The 21,214-nt window shown below is 44.8% G+C and overlaps 1 protein-coding gene across 3 annotated transcripts in view; it reads left to right on the forward strand.

Moving 5' to 3' along the window:
- RREB1 (ras responsive element binding protein 1) overlaps nt 1-20,063 on the forward strand; it is a 73,366-nt gene extending 53,303 nt beyond the window's left edge. For 2 of the 3 annotated variants that reach the window (XM_009326465.1, XM_009326464.1), the window contains 2 exons: nt 13,888-14,634; nt 17,811-20,063. In XM_009326465.1, coding sequence (XP_009324740.1) covers nt 13,888-14,634; nt 17,811-18,331 — 1,268 coding nt within the window. In that variant the 3' untranslated portion in view covers nt 18,332-20,063. The remainder of the gene's footprint in view (nt 1-13,887; nt 14,635-17,810) is intronic. The other variant, XM_009326466.1, reaches the window with a different exon arrangement.
- Nucleotides 20,064-21,214: the final 1,151 nt, after the last annotated feature.

The raw sequence follows: 21,214 nt of genomic DNA on the forward strand, positions 1-21,214 counted from the left end.
ATAACTTCATTTTTCTGAAGGAATTGAGGTTTTCTGAAGCAACTGATTCATGTCTGTGCTAAGGAGGGAAACCTGAAGAGGTAAAAGAGGTTAGCTAAGAGGTTTAAAGGGAATGTGAGCTGTGGAGCAGTCCCTATTACGGTTTGCTTTGGGTGACACGAGGACAGAACTTGCAAGGTATCAGTGCAACAGTGAGGCTATTGTTTTCTGGTCCCCAGAGACCAAATTATTTCATCTTATTAAGCATAGAGTTTACTTTCAATGGTGAAGGAGAGCTCTTTATTCGTATCAATTGTTTTCTAACACCCTCCTCTCCAAAAAAAATATATAGTTACTGAAGAACTGTTCATGAGACAAAAAACAATAGAGAGGCTTTTCCCAGACTAAGGGGTTTGACCTGCTTATTGATGGCAGACTTCCAAGGTAGCAGCACTGGTGTAAACCCTTAATGAAGACAGGAAAATGCACTCGGCCCTGAGTTATACTGGTAAAACTTGTCTCCCCTACCACCACCAGGCTTGGAAGGAGACACTGGCCTTTCAGAAAGCCTGTGCTGCAATCCCGACAAGGAAGACAAGCAACTGCGGCTGTAGCCAGGCTGGATCCTCAGTGCAGATAAAAGATTTTTGGTGATACTATGGCAGTGGCAATAATCAGATTCTGGTTGGTGCACTCTGGCAATGATAACACTGAGCTCTTTTTTAATCATTATCAGAGCAGTGTTGAGGGAGACTTGTTGCTGGAGGACCGCCCCACAGCAAGCTTTGACTGGCCTTGGGGCATCTCCTTTCAGATGACACTAGCACTCTGTTTCTAAACTGGGAGTTCGCAGCAGCTCCCCTGTGGCGGCAGGAGCATAGATGAGGCTCGCTGGAGGGGAGAGGGGAAAGGTAAGCTGGGAAGGTAGAGGAGATTTAGGCCAGGGAGGTGGTGCCAAAGCAAGCGCTAGGATGCATTCAGGTGGAGCGAGCCCTGTGTTTTTGTGGTAAGTGTCAGGTGCTGGTGGCATGGGAGGAGTTTGGCAGCTGTGTGATAGCTACAGCAGTTTGTTGGGTTTGTGTTCTGGGTGGGCGAGTTGGTTTTCCGATGGGGACATCTACAGTGTCGTAGTGCAACACATCGTTTCTGTCCCCACCTATTGCACAGGCAGTGACTTGTTAGATAGCTCTGTTTTTTAAAAGGAGTTAAGAAAAAATTCTATTTAGTAATCTTACTGTAAAGAGAAAAGGGGAACTTTATTGTCTGGGACTGATGGCTGCTCCCTGACCTGGGGAGAGAAGGGCCAAGAGGCTGATGTGAATGGGATAGATGAGAGTCCTGGTGATCTGCTTCCAAACTGCATGTGTTGGGTATCTGCTCCACAGGGAATCACTGCAGGCAAGCTGGTCCGTGCTCCTTGATTTCTGTAGTACACTGCTATCAGAAAAACAAGGCAGTCATTTGAGCTAAAAAGTGGCAACTAGCTCTTCTCCATCCATTTGTAGGGAAGTTGTTATTGGAGTAATTTATGTAAGTGGTCTAAGATAATAATGAGTGAGCATGGTTGAGGAAAAGGTATATAATTTTGAGCATTTAAGTATTATCTATATATTACCACTTTTAAACTACTGTGTTTATACAGACATGAAAAGATTTTTGCAAGGGTGTCTTTCATGTTCAATAAAATTTCGACATGGAGGACTCCTTCCGTGCAGTGTCAAGATCATATTTACCTTTTGTGAAAGTGCAAAAATGCACATGCTACCAGTAACCCACGTTCCTCGCGCAACCAAAAGTGTCTCTCGTGAAAGCTTTCGCCCTGCTTATTCTTGCCTCAACACCACTGTGTGTTTTTTAGTTCAAAAGCATTTCCCTGAAGAAGCATACACCTTCCTTGCCAGTTTTTGTTCTAATGCAAAGCTCACAAGTGGGGCACTGGGAATTTGGCATAGCTTGGTTTTATATAGTGTGTAACACAGTACCTGTGTTTTGTTTGAACATGCTTGAACACTTGCTTTTAATACTTTCTTTCTCTTGATGTCTTTATTGTTTAATCTACCCTTCTATCTTCAACTTGGTTTGCCTTTCTTTTTTGCTCTTCTCTCCTGCTCTCGACTTTTTTCATTCTCAGAGCAGCAAGTAAGATGTGCCTTGCAGGTGGTGCGGTTAATTTTGCTCCTTTTATGGCATGTGTGTCAGACTAGGTTCAATATAAAATTAAAGTAATGGTCTTTTTTGGCCATTAGTTTGTTATAGATAACCTAAATCTGTTTGCAAAGAATCACTTGAGGATATTTTCAGAGTGATACTGCCAGATCTTATTTGCCCAAGATTATTTTTGTAGAAAGTGAAATTTAATGGCAGAGGAGGGTTTTTTTGTTTTGGTTTTGGTTTTTTTCCGTTTGTTTTGTTTTGCTGTTACAACAAGAATGAACTGGACAGGAAAAGATCTGTAAACAAAATAAAGTAATAAATAAATAGAAAATAGTTGCACCTAGCCCATGAACCTGAATGTTTCCTGTTGATTGGAGGACACAAGTCATAAAAAAAGGACTGGAGGCATTTTTATTCTTTGCTTTTATGACTTAAGTCAAAGTGAAATTGTAGACATCTTTACTTGGCAACATTTGTCCTTACCATGGCGATAATGTGTTTCCTCTAGGACAACAGTGGCAGGAGATATCTTAATTAAGGAATGATCTTCTTACATGCTGTGATTACATAGATGACCCTTTATATTGAAAAAGACTCCCTTCAAATGACTAGCTTCCATGAAGTGTCCAGCCTACACTAGTCCTGCTGTGCTGCTAACCAAATTTTACAGTCAGTTCTGAGTCAATATGTAGGCACAGATGTATTTTAATCCAGACTGTGACCATTCATACAGAAAAAGTTAAGAAAAAAACAAATCACATTGCACGTAAACTGACTGTTTAGGTTACCCTCCCATAAGTATATTTTATCAGAAGAGCAGTTGCCTTTAAGGGACAATACAGGAAGCAGGAAATACTGCTTTTTGGAATGATCTTTTTTGTGCCTTTAAAGGTGACATTTTTGGAAAGCAGTCTGGTTTCCATTTGGGAATGGGACTGTAACTTGGGGTGGGAGGATTGGAATTTGCACAGTAAGCAGCATTTTTGTTTGGGTTTTGAGACCTCCAACTAGGACGTTTGTGTGGAAAGAAGAGTATCTTATCTGTTGTAAGTATTGGTCTGTATGACAAATATTTGGTTGATACGAAAGTTGTAAAGGCTGAAAATATGAGAAAATTGTGACCTGAGATGCAGGTTGAGTTTCAAGTAATTAATCCCCAGCTAATCCTGTCATTGCATGCTTGAAAAGAAATGTGGAAAGGAATTGGGCTATCATGAAGCAAAAGGATTTCTGCTCAACTTTGAAGTTCTATTTTGTATTTGCATTGTGAATGAAGTCAAATAAAAGTTCAGAAACTAGTGGTATTCGTAACCATAAATTTATGGTTGACTTAGCAGGCATCTAAAAAGAAAGAGTGACTTGAAAGCCTACAAAAAGCAGTGCCTTGATGCTTCTAAAAAGTTGTGTTGACACTGGAAGAAAATTAAGAGAAAGAAACAGCACCTGAGATGTCTGCGAGATGCGGGGAAACCCTTGCACAGGTTGAGTTGTTAATTAGAACAGAACCAACTTGCGGAAGATTAAAGTGAGAAACATACCCACAATGTTGTATCAAAGAGGCTGCTGGCTGGGGGGGAAAGGGGGTTGTGCGTGTTCAGAGGTTTTGGGTGTGAGGTGGAAGGTGTGACAAGAGCTGATCTCCTTTTACAAGTAACTATCCTCACAGTCTCTTTCTTCAGCACGAAGATGTCTTGCAGGACCACTTTCCTCATTGCACTGCATGATCCTGGCTTTTCTTTCAACTCTTCCTGCGCTCAGTCCCTTCCCTTGTTCTAGTCATTTAAATGAATGACAGACATGAAAAACTTTCTCCTGTGGGGAAGTAATTGATTGCTTATTCAACATATGGGGATTGATTCCACTGAAGTCAATGGAAAGATGCCCTGTGGCTTTGATGGAAGTTGTGTCAAATTCACACGGATGGTAGACATCTCAGGAGAGAGCCTGCTGTTGAGGAGCTTGCAGTCAGGGTGTTGTAGTTGGTCACCAAGCAGTAAAGGGGGAAAAGGAAAAAAAAGTTGTTTCTTGTTACACATTAGAAGGATGGATAGACATACTTTTTTCTTGTGTCAGGCCAGAAGCCCTTCCCCTGTCAAAAATGTCTTCTTGTCTTTTCTACCAAATCTAACAGAATTTGCACAAACCTGGAGTTGCCAGCTGCTACCTGAGGAGAAATGTGCTTATCCCCCAGTCTAAGGAAGAGGATGTTGGATCTCACAGTGGCACATGCAGTTTTTCCCGGCTGTTCAGAATACCAAGCCCAAGTTGTGTTTGGTCAGACTGAACGCTGCAGACAAGCAAGGCGTAAGGACGTGAGAGGTGCCCTGCCACGTTAGAGCAGTGGTACATGCAGCCAAGTACTCATGTCTCCAGTGGTAGTGGTAGGATGTGCTATTTAGGGTGAACATGTGGGCCTGGCCACTTCCTGAGGTCTGCTCCTCTTAATGCTGTATCAGCATCCACAACTGCTGCATTAGGGTTGCGTGTTAGAGGGCACATCCCTGCCTGCTCCCTTTAGTACCTGTTTATGGACCTGCTGTCTGCAAGCCTGCTTTCTGAACCCGCTGATGCTGTCTGCCTCCAACCTCATCTGGCGTCAAGCTCCAGAAGTTCACTACCTGCTGTGTAAGGAACTATTTTTTAATTTGTTTTCAGCTGATCCCCTGCTAGTTTCAGAGAGCCCCCCCTTAGTTCCAGTATTGCAGGAGTTGGGGAGTTGCAGTTCTGTGTGCGCCCTGTCAGCTGCCTTCATGATTTGTAAACCTCAATCATAACACCCCCTTCTCTCCTTCAAAATGAGAAGCCTCAGCCTTTCTGGTGTCTCCTTGCAGGGCAGCTGCCTCATCGCTTGGATCGGGTTTGCTGTGTGCCATCTGCAACATGACTATTTCCTTCCTGTGGCATGGAGACTGGGAGTGCACACACCACCTGAAACAAGGGCACACCAGGGCTTTACGCGGCAGCGGAGGGACACCCTTGGTCTTGCTCTCAATACCCTTGCTCATGGTACCCAGTGTTTCTTGGCTTTACTTTGGCTGCTGCTGCGGGCCAAGCCAGTGATCCTGGAGAGCTGTCAGCGATGGCTCCGAGACCTCCTGCCTGAATGTACCTGCCAGTACCACATTCAGCATCACATAGGCATGTTGTAGATTATTTTTCCAGAGGTGTTTTACCTTATATTCATCTGCATTGAAGCTCATCTGCCATCGTATTACCCCATCTGTTTTGAGAGTTTAGCAGCAAAGGAGATCGATTGTCAGATCACACAAGGCTTTGTTGTAGGCAGGCGAGTGGCATTTAGTCAGAAAGGACAAGCTGACACGAAACCAAGGGTGAGCGCAGTCACTCAGGGTTTTTCTGTGCTGACCAAACGGGGTGGATGCAAGAAGGAAGCTCAGCAGATGGTGGTACATGTCCCTTGCCTGAAAAGTGTTTGCACAAAGGAGCTGTTGCTGTAAGGTGTTCACACCTCCAGGAGAGACAGGGTCACTTTGTGTCACTTTGAGTTGGTTTCACGGGAGAGTTGTTGAAGCAACAAATCTAAAAGCAGCAAGAAGTTGGCTCTGTGCGTCAGGGTAGTTAAAATTACGAATGAGTTGTTACTCTCAACCTCAGGGTAGCTGCTGATCAGATTGCACAAAAGTGTGCACAGGATTTTCCTCTTACATTTCCAAGCTCCGGTTTGTTTGGGAAAGTCTGCTGTCTTCCCAGCCTCTCTCATCCTTTCTTCTTCTTTTAATACGGCAGGTTGCCTTGCAGTGATTCAAATGTAGTAATACAGGTCTCAGTACTAGTCTGGCATTAAAATCTGCCATGCTGGGGACATGTTACGACGTGACTTGATCTTGCCTATCATGAAGAGACTAAGTTGCCTTGTTACCATGTTAACAGCCTATAACTTCACAGGGCTGTAGCACAGTATCTGGGGTGTCACGTGGGCTCATCCTGCCTCTGCAGACAACAGATGGCTACAGTGTGAGAGAGGAGGACTCATGTTATAACATGATCCCCTCGCAGAACAAAAGTCTGCAGAAAGGGCTCTGAAAGTGCTCACCTCTGTCGATCTTCATGGCAGAATGAAACTAAAATGTCCTACTTGGGTCTATTGAAAACTTTCTTTGTAGTCAGAGGGATCCTAATGCAGCTCAGCTGGTCAGTGGGGAGAGGAGGCAAGCATTTCTAAAGCTGCTTAGATGAGCGCTGGCGCAGCACATAGGATGGGTAGGACTTCGGTGGAACACAGATGTTGTTCTTAGCAGCCAGCACTGGGCTGGTCAGAGTGGTTCGACCTGCCCCTGGCAGACAGAGCCTTGGGCCACGGTTGGATAACACAAAGCACTTCTTGGCTGTACTGGCTCCACCCCTTCCCAACTGTTCATCCCCACAGCTGTAGCTGACCCAGCTGCCCAAAAAAATGAAAAGGGCAAGGGGAGGGCCTGGCAGTCGTGAGATCAGTTCCCGGATCTGGCTGGCGGTACGGCCCTAAAAGAGCACATTGATGCAGCTGAGGTGTGGAGTTGGCAGCATCTCCTGGGAGGTGCTGGGGATAGATGCTGTTGAAATTGGCTTTGCTGTCAAATGCGTTGTGTCTTCAAATAGCAGCTTAGACAGTGAAGAAGGAGCCCAGATCCTATACTGTTACAGTTACCACGTGCACTTTATAGCACAGCTTAGTGTTTACAACTGGCTTCAGCAAGTGGTGTTTAATCATGATCCAAAATCATTCAACAGCTTTGGACTTGTGGTCTCCCTCCATTGTCCAAGAAAAATGGATTTCAAAATCAGTGGAAGTAAATTAACAATTTGAAACTGTGACTTCATTTAAAATGGGGTCCTTTCTCTTTTTGTGCTGGTTTTAAAAGGCGGGTGAGTAGCATGCTTGGGGCTCACATGCAGAGCCCGTGTGAGGGCTGTACTTGGAAGTGAATAATCGTCCAGATTTCACTGTATGCCAGAAGGAAAGGGAATGAAGGGAGATGCTTGGATGGTGTTTGGTCAGCCATAAATGAAGCGAAGCTTTAAGATGAGGTGTAAGACAGGAAGTGCAATTCAATAGAGTGTCACTGGGAACAAGTTTATAGAGGGTTTCTTTTGGTCTTGTTTTAAACAAAAACAGGATGGGGGTTTTGAATAGGATTCAGAGATGAGGAGGCTGTGTAAGTGATGGGGCTTGTGCGTGTCCTTGCTGCATGGAGAGGAAGGGAATGGTCTAAAGCACCTGAAGCAAACTGTCGACATCTCACCTGGCTTGTAGCAGTCAGACTGGGGGTGACCTGTACCGGTAGAGAGGTGTACAATGAAATTGTGGAGCAACTTAATGAATCGCCCACTTTCAGCACGTTAAAGCAGCCCTGCCTTTGTCTCCTTAGGGCTTTCTGAATGCTTCCTTCTTGCAACAAAATACAGTTGACAGAGGAGAGATGTGGGATGGGAATGGGGTAAGGGATTATCTCTTACGTAATACAGAAAGAGACTTTGCTAAGGAAAGATCCCTTTCTTAAAGAGACTTGCCCCTAATGTGAGAGGGTTGAACACAACTGCTCTGTGCTAACTAGGCAAATATTGACAAAGTAAGTATACTCAACAGTGAATTTTCCGATTAGCGTTTAGCAGAATTCATCTTTGCTCTAGATATCTGCCACTCTGTGATCCCTCCAGAAATCATGTGAGCCCTGGGTATAGTGGGGGACTTTTTGTTTTTCCAAACTGTTCTAGCTGTTTGTACCTCTGAACTACATTTGTGGGTATTTCGTAGAGGACAAAGGGCTTGAAATTGCATTTTCAGTGTCAGGCAAAGTTTAACAGCTGCTCCAGAGCTGCAGCTCAGGGTAAAGCAAAAGTTGCTTGCTGCTGGGGGTTGGCCTGAGTGCTAGAGCTGTTGTTTGGAAGATAGTGAGGAGATAGTGAATAATTAGCTGATTATATTGCTGGCTCTATATCAAACTGCCTTTCTGCTAAACAGTGGAATTCACCATAAGCTGAAAGTCTGGGGTTTTTCCCCCACCCCTTCAATGCAGATGTCCACTTGGTAGGTGCAGTCAGAGCTAGTCCTGAACACTTTTCTTTGTGTCGGTGACTTCAGCTGCTCTCTTGAAGGTATTGGGGAATCATACCTTGTGTCAAACGCAGTAAGTGTTTTTCTTCCAGAATTCTTTTCTCCTTTTCCCCCAGATATATTCAGCTCCGTTTACTGTAAATAGTCCTTTTCTATCTCAAATGTTTTCATTTCAAAAGGCATGCAGATATGACCAAAGCTCCCTCAACTGAGGGCTAATTAAATATTTAACTTGTGTGTGTGCATGTGATGTAATGAAGGTGGCTGAATTTTAGTGTTTAGAGTGTTTACAGTAAAAATGGAAAAAGATAACCCCCAAATTTTTTGCAAGTTGACTTCACAGGTTGGAAAGATGTTCTCCAGTTCGTGGGTGGAAGTAGCAACAGCATTGTGTGAGTGGGTCCAAAAAAATCCCAAATTTACTAGACTGCTACCACCTAGTGGTTGCTGCGTCTATTGTAAAATATAAGAATAGCTGGGGTTATTTCAGTTAACGTAGGGAAAATAGTAAATCGTCAGCTCATCTGACTGATAATGCCAACTGCTTGTACAACATTCATTTCCAGTGCTCTGTCTGCTCCAGTTTTGAGCATTATTTATGTGATGGGCTTTCTAACACTTCCCTCGGGATGTCAGGAATGATTGGCAATAAACATTTGCTTTAAAGTCACAAAATAGTTTCCCTTGCAACACCCTGTTTTATCTAATAACTCCTTAGCATCTCAAGCTCTACTCTCTATTCCACCTTAGTTCCAGGAAAAAAGAAAGCCACAGGAAAACAGAATCAAACCAGCAACCTCCCCACCTGTATCTGCTCTTTTATGTGAAACTTTCCACATTCGGTGTCTCTCTTGATAATTTGGTTTGTCTATGCAGGAAAGCAGTTTACTCATCTTTCTTTTTCTTTCTTGCCACCTATAAAAGATTAAGTGGACTCTTCTGACTGGGCTGACTGAAAACTGCAACTTGAATTATAAATAGACTTCAGGGAAACAGTCTTTTCTTTCCGCAGTTTGAAGGAAAATGATTTTGGCTACAACTATATAGTGGTTTCTTTCATGCAAGTGGAAAAGTTTTTGGATTCTCAGATGGAGTCCTTGAGGTTTTGCTTATGAATATATCTCCTGAGAAGTTCGTTTTTTCCCAGGAGCTGACGAGGCAGCAGCTGAACTACCAGTGGTTGCTTCGTGTTGCCTTCCTCCGTATGTCCTTAACTCCCTGCTCGTCCCCTCTCTCTCCCTTCCCTTGCCCATGTTCTTTGACTTCGGTGTCAAAATTGACATCATCAAATAGTGTCACCTTCTCATCCTCGCTTCAGAGGAGTGACACAAACTCTGGTTGTCCATGGCAAGGTAATGTATTCTGCTCCCACAGTTGCTGAAGAAGTGGCAGTGGGTGGGAACCTTGGCAAGCAGATCTCTCCGCTCTTGTCCTCTTGACCCACCAAGTGTAAATATCTGGATAACAAACAGATCAGAAAGCATTTTACAACCTTCGTGAGTGAAAGATGGGAAAGGGGTGAAAGAAATGGCAGGCGTTTCTCACGCACCTTGCCTTCGTCACTGCCTGGATGCAAGTGGCTGCTCTGCACTGTAAATCAGCAAAATTCTGGAAACGGGAATTACCTGTCTGAGAGGAGCTTGGCCTCGTTGCAGGGATGTTTGCCCCGATTTGAATGCTCAGTCAAAATCCTCCTCCTTGTGTAAGATACAAGCCTGCTGGAATTGTGTGGCCGGCAAGGTTTTCTGTTGCTGCAGGTAGGCATGTAAGCCGGGGAAAACCAGTAGTGTAGGCCAAGCCTAACCTCTGCTGGAGCGGATGGAGCGGCTGCCAGTGCGAGACTACCCTTGCAGCCATCCCTTGCACTGCAGGAGAAATCCTGCACCAGACCCGACATGGCTGTCATCACGACCATCGTGTTTCCCACACACCTTCAAAGCTCCCCTGCTGCTCTTCCAGTTCAGCTGCAGCGGAGCTGGGCTGATTCTCACCCATCCCCAAACAGCCAGGGTTTGTGCAAAGCAGCTCGCTTTTTCACCAGCTGCGAAACCAACTGTGCAGGTTGGGGTAACCACAGAGCAGCTCAACTAGTCGGGAGCTGCCACTTTACGATATGCATGAAGTTTCATAAGGGGCCTGTGAAACTCCTTCTCGACAAAGAAAATGGCAGGTCTGGTTTGTGCAGGTAAGGAGGAAGAGCGCTCACCCAAGCACGTACGCGTGTCAGCACGTTCCTGGCTACGTCCCTACCTAAGTTTTGAATGTGTTCATTCAAGGGTGGCGGGCCGGCTTCGGAAGAGAAAGCCTGTGGTGCATCCGTGCTCCCGGGGTCTGAAGTGGTCTCTGCCCTTCATGAAGCCACGTTGTTTAAGCTTTGCGTTTGTTTTTCTTGATGTTGACCTCGTCTGTTTGCCTGTGCTAGTAAGGCAACATCACTTACCTGTGGACCACCTATCCCTTGGATTGTGTCTTTCGTGCACAGGAAATGTAATTATGGGCGAGCCATGCAAGAACAGCATAACAGCTGGGAAGGGGCCCAGGGCACAGAGGAGGGGAAAAAAGGAGATAAAGTTTGGGTACGATTCATTGAAGGATGAGTATACTATAAGAAAAATACGAAGTATACTGTAAGAAAAATATAAATTTATATTTTTGGAAATAATGAAAGCATAACAAGAAAAAGTTAGGGGAAAATAGGGGAAAAATGGAAAATCATACACGATATACAACATGTTGAACATAAAAGTTGTGGCTTTTGCGTTTGAGTGTTCTAAAACGTTTTGGTTTTGGTTTTCTCTTACTTGAGTGCTACTGGTGTATATTCCCCTCGTTCGCTTTGCTCCTGATATTTCATGTTGAAAAACCAACTTACTCTGCATCCGCTGTCTTCTGTTTGGTCAGCAAAGAATTAGAAAACATCTCTCTTGGTACGATAAAAGAGGAGCTCCTTCCATCTCGGTCTCCTCGTGCTCTTCACTCCTCTCCATCCTAACAGAGCTCACATGGTTTCCTGCCCAGCTCCCTGATGAACCCCCTCCATGCTGTGCTTGCAGTCTTTCTTTGGCCTGCCTAACGCATATCCCCTCGGGGGAGCGTTTCCTGATGGGACAGGGTGACCCACGCCTGCTGGGAGGTGCCCCCCACCTTGCTGAGGATGAGCACTGACGGCGGGGGTACGGCAGCCATTTTAGGTGCTTTCTGTTGGTGTCGCTTCAAGGTCTTTGTGCCTCAGACCCACTTTGCCACTCCAGTTTTGTCTCTTCATCTGCCATCCACAGATGGGTCTTTGCAATGGTAGCAACCAAAGGCTGCTGGGGAGGAAACTCCTCTTCCCTGTTGTTTCCTTTCCCTCCTGCCCTTAGCCTAGAAGGAGCAGTGGTTACGGGGTCGATTCAGTCCAACATAAACCCGTGCTCTGGTGAAAAAGGCCCCGGTCACTGCGCAGCTGTGTGAATGTTAGGGCTGTGCAAGGGCTGGTGCAGGAGTGGGTGGCCAGGAAAGGACGAGGACCCTTTCAGCAGCAGTGGGGAGTCACACTGGTTGCCATTAATCGTTCCTTTCATCCCCACTCTCGGGTCAAGGTGAGGCGCTGCCAGTGAGAGCCACATGCGCTCATCCTGCCCCAAACGCAGTGTGTGGAAGAAGGTGGCAGGCAGGAACCCATAGCCGTGATTCCTTTTTAAACGTATCCCCTGTGTAGATACAGCCTGGGTTTGGCTTCTGGGCTCACGCTCTTGCCTGCACCGGCAGCCACGAGACTCGGCTACCTGCTTTTCATCCAGGAGCATTGTGCATGGGTCCGGCTTCTCACACGTGCCTGGCTCCTATTTCTCTGGGTTGTGGACTAGTGCTTCCCCTTAATTATTATGCATCGGCATTTCAGCTTGTTTTTTAGAAATTACCTCTTTTTGTTTATAATAGCTTTTTTTTTTTTGCCTTAATATAGGCAAGAGATAAGCAATGAGTCAAACACAGAATTCAAATGCAGATTCATAGGGCACGTGTAGGTGACCTTTGTTTTCAGATACCCACATCCTCAAATTCTCTAGCATTATACACAGATTATGGCTCGGTTGCGTGTTTTAATAGGCAGATAATTAGATGAGCAATGAACTTTGTGGAAAGCTTTTGTGTAATCCACTGTCTATGTAAATGGATCTGTTTTGATTAAAAGGTGAGATTATTTTTTTTGACAGGTCACTTCTCCCCTTTTCACCCCCACTCCCCTCACCCACCCCACCCCCCGCCAAGAAAAAGCACCTCGAGGATTATGCTCTATTAAGTGATTGTTCACGATTACTGGAAATGCTGCTTAGCTTTGACATTTGTTTAATGGCCATTTATTATCATCTGTACAAGGAGATGGGGTCAACGCAAGTTATGTTGCATTCGAACTACTAAGTGCCTGAGAACTATCTTGTTTTTCTTCTGTCATTACTCCTTGCTTATGAAAAAAGCCTGTAATAGGAAATCTAGGCAATTCGGAGACAAGCACATACTGTACTCTGTCAAACGGAGAACTTATACTGCTCTACTAGAGTTTCTAAATCCCTGTAGTTACTCAGCAGCTATCAGGCTTGCAGATGAACGCTGAAATGCCTGTTAGGTTGTGTGCTCCCTTGGCTGCATGCTGTCAACAAGAAGGGGGTGGAGAGGAGGACTTAAAGCAAGGAAAGTTTCAATTTTCAGAAAGCACAACTTGCTAAGTTCATGCCCTGGAACGGTTGCTGGAAAGTGGCACCGGGGATGCAGTTACATGCTGTGCATCATCGTCAGCTTTGGCCTCCAGATCCAGTCCAGCTTATTTCCTATTTACACGTACACTATTTGTATAGAGCTTGGAAGGGGTACTGCTCCAGCCCTTTGTTCTCCTTAAATGCCTTATCTGTTTTATTTTTTTCGGCACATGTTATGTCTTCAGCAATGTTAATGCTACAAACTGATAAGGAAGCAGAGGAGGTCATTAAGGTGGATGTCTTAGGTGGGTTTTGCTTTCTTGTTGGGGGAACTGTGAAACAGCGAAGGATGCTGCCTGTTACTGCATCTTTGCTTTTATGTTTTGGTGTGTGTTGAAGACCCACCTGTGGACAAACTTTTGCATCTTTTGCTTATATGATGTATATCCAACTTTTTAAACTGACCTCTGTGTTACTGCCTGGGCTACCTTTTAACATTTAATTGTACCAGTTGGTTGCATGAGGCCTTTACATTCCCTTTGAAAAGCGTTTCCCACTAGTTATGGTTTATAAGTTAGTTTGATTAATATCTGGTTGTATGTTACTTCCATCTATATCCAAATTTCATACATGAAATATTCTAAATAATACATCCATGTGTCTCTGGTACGGTGTATTTGTAATAGTAGTGATCTCAACTCTTCTTTGATGTGTCAGCATTTTGCATTCTCTGGTAAAAGTGATTATATTAAAAGTGACTTCAAGAAACTGCCGAGAAAGTGAGTGTACTTTGAAAAATAAAGCATTTGGTTACATATTTTTTAATCATCTTGTTAATTGGGTTCTGTGGTGTTTTGATCTCTCTTCAGCTGTAAGTTACTGGCCTGGGTCACAGATAAGAGAAACAGATGTTGGGATGCTTGATCGGAAGCAATGCTCGTGGGTCCATGTGCAGCCTTACCGCTGGTAGTTGTGAATTAGCAGAGGGCATCCCACTGAAAGTTTCTCTGTGTTTGCTTGCAGACAGCCAGTCTGATGCGGAGACGCTAGCCACAGGAAACGAAGTCTTGGACCTGACCTCCTGCGAGAAGGAACAGCCAGAGGAAATAACAGAACTACCAGAGAGTGAGTGCGGCCCCAAGGAGGAGCAAAAGGCTGACTCCCCTCCGGCAGAAGAGGATGCCGAAGAAAAAGCGGATGGATACGAAGAGGGCCCTGAGGAAGATTCTGTAAGTAACAAAAGTCTTGACCTCAATTTTGCCAGCAAATTAATGGACTTCAAGCTGGCAGAGAGTGACCAGAGTGCAGGCAGGAGTTCTCAGACTGAAAGGAAACATGCCTGTGACATTTGTGGCAAAACCTTCAAGTTTGCTGGCACTCTTAGCCGTCACAAAAAGGCCCACTCTCGTGAGGACAGAAAGGATGAAAGGAGCAGTGAGGATGAAAGCAAAAGCATTCAGGATGATGCAGGAGCTCCCTTGATGCAGGACTCTGGTCTTGAGCAGGAAGAGTCTCCGATGGACTTGAAGGTAGTGGAGTCTCCTGTGGACTGTGAGGCAACAGGAAAGGAGAATGAAGAGAGCGAAAGCATCTCTGAGGGGGAAGGCACAGAGAGAAAGTCCACTGAGAAGAGCAGTGATGACAGAAAACCAAAGACTGATGGGGCTAAGAGTACTGCAAAAGCAGACAAAAGAAAGAAAGTCTGTACTGTGTGCAACAAGCGTTTCTGGTCTCTGCAAGATCTGACGCGACATATGCGGTCTCATACAGGTAAGAGGAGACTTGAGGGCAGAACAGATTACGATTACGAGTAGGTCTGCCACCAGACTCGGGCATCTGCTCTGTAGGTGCACGATTGCTGCTAGCACTTGAGGTTGGAGACACTGCTTTTAGTCCTACAGGTATCTGCAAGGTGTCTTCTCTGCCCCAATCCCCCATGCTGCATATAAAGCCTGTCGAAGGAGCGGGAATTGTCAGAACTGCCTTATCTTCAATTCCCAAACTGTTTTTCCCCATGCTTGCTTACAGAGTTTAGAGGTGAGAGCAGCTACGGAGACCCATGGGCAGTTGTTCTGTCCAGCTCCTGACTCCCTTCTTGTCATGTGCGTGTGGCTCTACCTCTTCCTGGTATTTTGACGAGCAGTGGAGAAACTTGGCAGTATATGATAAGACTTCATCTCTGAGTGAAAGTTTAGAGAGAGAGAGAGTCTGGTTTTGTCTGATTATCTAAGCCTGGTACGGGTAATGCGCTGGTGATCTGCGTGACCTGTTGCTTGAGTGAAAGGCAAAGCTACAGTGGGCACCCTGCTTTTCATTCAGGCTTTGGCAGGGAAGCTGGAACGCAGGTAGTAAAACGCTTGTTCGATGGCTTGACTCGGCAGTTAAAATACGTGGGATCGCTTTATGCGATACACAGTTTGCAGCAGTACCATGCAAAGGAGATCAAGCCATGAGCCAGCTCAAAGGTGAATTAATCACTCATCTTGATTAATGCATCCTTATTAATGATGCATTTTACCTGTCAGCAAGCTGCTCTGACACGGGAAGATGGGTGCAGTTTGACATTTTGTATCTTTTGAAGGTGCTCTCTGCTGAAGACGAGATCTTTGTGATTAACGAAATATTTGTGCTGTAGTTGATGGTGGTGTTTAATAAACTACACCAAAGACAAGTGCCTTAACCAAACTTTTTACCATTCTGAATCATAAATATTGCCCTCTTGAGTGCAGAACTGACCCGTTTTCTTCTGGCATTGAGCCACAAGTGAAATGGGGGATGGGTCCCATTCTTGTGCCTATTTTCATACTAAATTCGGAAGTCTTGGAAAGATGCTAATACCGAAAGTACTGAGCTTTACCCCCAAGTGATACACTGGTGTGTGCCCGTGGCGATTCCCATACCATATGTTTTAATCGTTTTCATTGCATGCAGAGCTATGCAGGCCTTGTCGGAGCTTTTTTCCCCCCGTTTGTTTCTCTGTTTGCCACTGGAGGACGTTTTAACATAGAATAGGTGTTGGATAGGAACCTGGGTCAGCGCTTTCTTCAAATTTAATAAATGTAAATACCACCTATCCTCGCTGTTAAATCAGCACATTTTCAACTGAGGATTTTGCCTCAATACTGTGGGTTGACTCTCCTCCTCGTCTCCTTTCCACTCGTTCAGCTATATTGGCAAAATACTGTCAGGTATTATATCATTGCTTATACCTTGGTTTTAATGTGTGGGGTTTTTTAAAGATAACTGTAAGGTTTTGGAATTTCTTTACTCAGAAGAGGAACGTTTGGGACATGCTGAAGTGTGCAAGAAACCTCTGCCTGCCTACTGAATGGCAATTGGGCTGGAAATGTTTTGTTCTCCTGGTGCAGGCTGCTTCCCAGCAAACAGTTGTGGGGTGCTCTGGTGCCGCCTGCCCAAGCACAGGGTGAGCCATGGTGCTGCATCGGCCACAGCCAAGTGCCGGATGGGCAAAGGCTGTTGGCCAAAAATGGTCCCGGGGAGCCGTGCCCTCCCTTGATAGCAGATGCCCAAGTAAGGCACCGGAGAGAAATGTTTCTAAGAAGCGTCAGGCTTCCCAGAGCCGGCAGGACCTACTTGCACATTTCAGCCAGCCACCTCACGTTTGTAACTGGTTTTCTTTTAATGATCCCAAGCATTATTACAAGTGAGAAATGAGCCACAAGTGTCTTGTTCTGTATGCTCATTGGCACAAGATGGGTGTCTTGATGGAACTGCAGCACTGAAAAATCTTTAATAGGTGCAATCGGAAATGGAGAATGAAGTGGTCAGGGTGGGACCTTCGGTTCTTCAGGACAGACAGCACCTTGGGGCACTGTGCTTGGTTGGGACTTTGGGTGAATTTTGTCTGTGGGGCTGTGGTTGCTTTGTTTTCTGATGAGCTCATGCTTAGGAAAGCATTCAAGCATTTCAGGTGCAAAAAGCAGCTCTGAGATCGGAGCAGACTACCTGTTGATTAAAGCAGAGGATGCCTGCAGCTGCTCTGTGGCTTAAGATTGCAAAATAAGAGGAAGAATTTTGTCCTCTGAGTAGCATTTGTGGAATGGGCGTGAAGAGGTTTTTCAGGGGCTTTCACATGTCGCTCCTGTCCTAAAGCACCAGTAGGCTGAGGAACACTAGCAGCTCTGTAAATAACATCCCGAGGCAGGCGTTTTTCACTCGGTCAGTAAATTTTGATCACCTCTAACAGACACCTCCTGTGTCCCATGAATGCCTGACAAGTCTAGGTCCTTTAGCTGCTCTGTGTCCGTTTTGAAATGTGGTGATACTGGCTTCCGCTTCACAGAAAGAGGGGGGGCTGTTGTAGCAAGGGTAATCCCTGACAGCTTCTCTTCGACTTCGGTGATTAACTTGCGCATTTCATGCTTGCCCATCTGTCAGCATCTAAGAGAGAGGGAGATGTTTTCTCATGTGCCTGTTTGGTTCAGTTTTTAAGTGCTGTTGACCACAGTTACCTGGGCAGTATCCTCATCCTTCCATCTCAAGTCCTCTCTCTCCGTGTGCATCAGGGGCTGACCTGCAGCAGGGTGCCCCCGTGGTGGGCTGATTTCACAAAGGCTTTTGAGCTCCAGAGGTCGACGGCAAACTTCTTCCAGAAGAGTTGCTGACTAAATTAGATGGGATGCTAGCGAGCACCTGGGGCTTATGGTCTTCCTCCCTTCTTAGTGCAGGGCCATACCAAGCTTGTAGAAATCTCAAGACACTTAGTTTTGGTTTTTAATTTGTGCCCCAAGGGATTTATCTGTATTCCTGCTTGCATGCCATCCGCTAGTTTGCTAGTACAGAAGCAAAAAATCAGCATAAATGCGACATCCATGTTTGGTGTAGGTACTGAATTTCCGAAGTGCAGAGCATCGTACACTGCTTGAAACAAGAGGAAGGTGCGTCTGTGACCTTGCGGCTGACTTTGTATTTTAATTCTCTTCTAGGTGAGAGACCGTACAAGTGTCAAACCTGTGAACGGACCTTCACTCTGAAACACAGCCTGGTTCGTCACCAGCGCATACACCAGAAAGTCAAAAATGCCCGAAACCATGGGAAAGAGAGCGACAGGGAAGAGACCCAGTCGAGGTGCGGAGAAGACAGCGAAAATGAGTCTAGCCACAGTGGCACCAACCCCATCTCAGAAAACGAGTGCGACTCCGCGGGGGGCGTCGGTAGCCATGCGTCACTCATGGGAAGCCGAAAAGAGTCCCTGGCTGGCACGGTCAAGGACTCCCCCTGCAGAGAGGAGAGGCCAAGCGGGCGAGGAGCCGGCACCTGCCTTGCGGAGCCCACCAAGAGTGCACAGAAACAGGCAGCGAAAGACCAGGAACCTCGGGGTAGCTCCGAGCACGAGAGGCCCTCGGGTTTCATCCAAGACTTGCTGGAGATGCACAACAAAAAGTCTCCCATGAATCACATCCTTGCCTCTGCAGACAGCGCGCCTCAGCTCTTGGGGGTTGAATGACTGGCTAGGAGGTTGGACCCGTCCCAGCACTCAAACTGAAGCCAGCAGAGCAAGGTTTCTGGAGTCTTTGTTTTTGGAAGAGCGAGCTACAGCTGTGGGGAGAGTATGGCAGACTGGACGCGGTGCCATATGCCTTTCGGTATAATAATGCAAGAGACTACAGTATATACTGATTTGAGTGCCTTACTACTTTATTAGATCTTTTGGTATCATAGATTTTTTTCAAAAATGATTTTTTTTTAATATTTTAATGAATTATTTGGAGAGGACCTTTTTCATTTAAGCATTAATGTTACCTTTTGTATTGGTGTGCGTGAGCTTGTTCTTGTATATCTGTGATAGTCGCTGTGTTTGTTCTCTGAGCTGGAAATGGGGGCGGTGGGGTGGGAGGCCCTTGGATACCACAGCCAATAACTGGAAGAAAAATTATGTGAATTTCGTATGAAAAAGTCAGAGGAAATGCAGATGAGATGTTGATGTATTGTTTTTTCTCAGTAGATGTTCTTGCATTTGCCACACGGTGGAGCATTAAGCCTGTTCCAGGCCTGAACAACGTGGCAGTTGAAGGTGTTCAAAGTGGTTCAAGCCAAAAGCAGGAAACACAACAAATTTCAACCTCACGCTTGTTTCCACTTTTCAGCATTAGAAATGGTCTTCTAAATCCTAGGGGGGTTTTCTGGCCATCGTGGACTGAGCGTGTGTACAGAGAAGAGTTACATAGCAACGTAACCTATGGAAATTATGCACCCGCTGTTATATATGTTTGATTTGCTTCAGTATATTATTATTATTATTATTATTTTATTATTATTTTATAAATCCGTCAGTTCGCTTGTCTCTGCAGTCAGCAGAAACCAATGGGCAATATTTGCCCACGCAGATGTATAACGCAGCTTGGATCCCCTCTCGAAATGTTTTTGACTTAACGCTCTCACCAGCTCCTCTTCTTATGTTGCAGCTCTTCTACTGTACTTTAAATGAAACCCTTCCTCTGACCGGAGAGTCGATTGGAGGCCAGCGAGGTATCACCACGCCTGTACAGGGGAACATCTCACTCGCGGTGGGGTGCGAGTGCGTGCGTGTGGGTGCGTGTGCGTGCGTGTGTGTTGGGGGGAGAAGCGTGCGAGAACGGGGCCGTGTAAAGCCCCTCCAAGTGCATAAGAAAGGCACTGCGAGTTCTAGATTAATCTTGTTGCAAACACATCGGTGACAGCGTGTGTTACGTAAAGAGCAAAGTTATTCCGTCTTCCAGCTGAAAGCAAGCAGGAGAGAAACGCGAGCCTTACCGTCATCTTGCTACTGTCATGTTCTAGAGCAAGAAAATACTACTGGTAAATAAAACTACAGATATAAGACATGTTAAAAATAAATAAAATAAATTAAAAAAAAATTCTTCCTGAGATTTTGGGGTTGATGCTTGAAGACTTGAGGTGTGTGTCTAAATTTCATATCAATACTTCGGCCCCTTTAATGCTGGCGGCTGGAATTTCTCCGTATGGCTCCTGTTGCCGGCAACAGGTGACACTCCGGCCACCGACATTGAAGGGGTTAAGCGAAATGTATCCTACTGTAGCTGTGCATTTTTAGGAGTGCCCAGCATTTTTGTTGTCCTTGTTGTTGTTGTCCTTGTTGTTGTTTGTTCATTGTCCTTCAGTCATGACCTCTGGGACAGACAGAGCCATAATAGCATTGCCGGAGCCTCACTGTGCTATTCCACCACCGCAGCCCCCCAGCCCAGCCCGCACTGTGACCCTCCCTCCCTCCCCCCCGCAGAGTCGCTTTTCCTGCTCTCACCAGACATGGAGGAAGTGGGCCTCGGACCCAGTCTATATTATATAATATATATATATCTATATATATCTATATCTATATTAAAAATTCTCCAAAAATTTCTGGAGACTGAAATCTCACTGTCCGGAATTCAAAGGAAGAGAAACGTTCTCGAGTAATATTCTTGCAGATAGAATAAGAAAAAATGGTTGAGGTATATGTGATTTCTATTTTTTTTTGTTGTTGGTTTTTTTTTTTTTAAATAGGGATGTTTGAACCAGTTCAGAAACGAAGCTACCGCCAGATATAGATAAATCAATCGCAACCAATGATTCATTTGAAACTCTACCCAGGTGCATTCTACTTAATTAAAACCCGTTCACGCATCCCTTAAATTGTTATTACTATTATAATTATAATAATAATAATTATTATTATTATTTTGGGTATTTTTTGGTTTTCGTCGTTTTGGTTTTGTTGTTTTGGTTTTGGTTTTTTTTTTTTTTTGCAGCTCTCCACACTAAACTGCGCAATACTGTGGGGGAGAAGCCATTACTAAACTATATGCTGCAGAACAATGTAGCAAGTAATTAATTCCCAGCAGCCTGCCGGGACATCTGCTAGCAATAATCACTATTGATTTAAAGCTTTATTTAGCCTTTATCTATATCCTAGTAGAGTATAAGATCTTGCCACATTTTATTGACATTTTTATTAGTTGAGTTTGACTGAGAACCGTTGCTGTTGTTGGGTTTTTTTGTTTCCCCTCCTCCCCCAATATTAAACTGTGAAATTTATAATGTGTTTAAACTATGGGTGAATCTTAGGCTTTAGTTTGCATGTTCAGCTAATTTGTCTCTATACGATTTTTGTTTGAATCTTTTTTTTTTTTCTCCTCTCTCAGGGCTTTTACAAAAAACAAAAAAACACAAACAAAAAAGGATCTTCTGAAATTCTTTTGCCTGAGTTGCAATGGACTTAACATTGAGATAATTCAATCACTACATTAAGCACTTGACTGTGAAAGCGCAAAAAAAAAAAATAAACAAAGGAAAAAGAAAAAAAAAAAGAGAGAACCTTGTTTGAGGCTGTTGTGAAATAACTCTTGGGGGC

Source organism: Pygoscelis adeliae, unplaced genomic scaffold (genome assembly GCF_000699105.1).
Source record: "Pygoscelis adeliae isolate BGI_AS28 unplaced genomic scaffold, ASM69910v1 Scaffold186, whole genome shotgun sequence".
NCBI lineage: Eukaryota > Metazoa > Chordata > Aves > Sphenisciformes > Spheniscidae > Pygoscelis > Pygoscelis adeliae.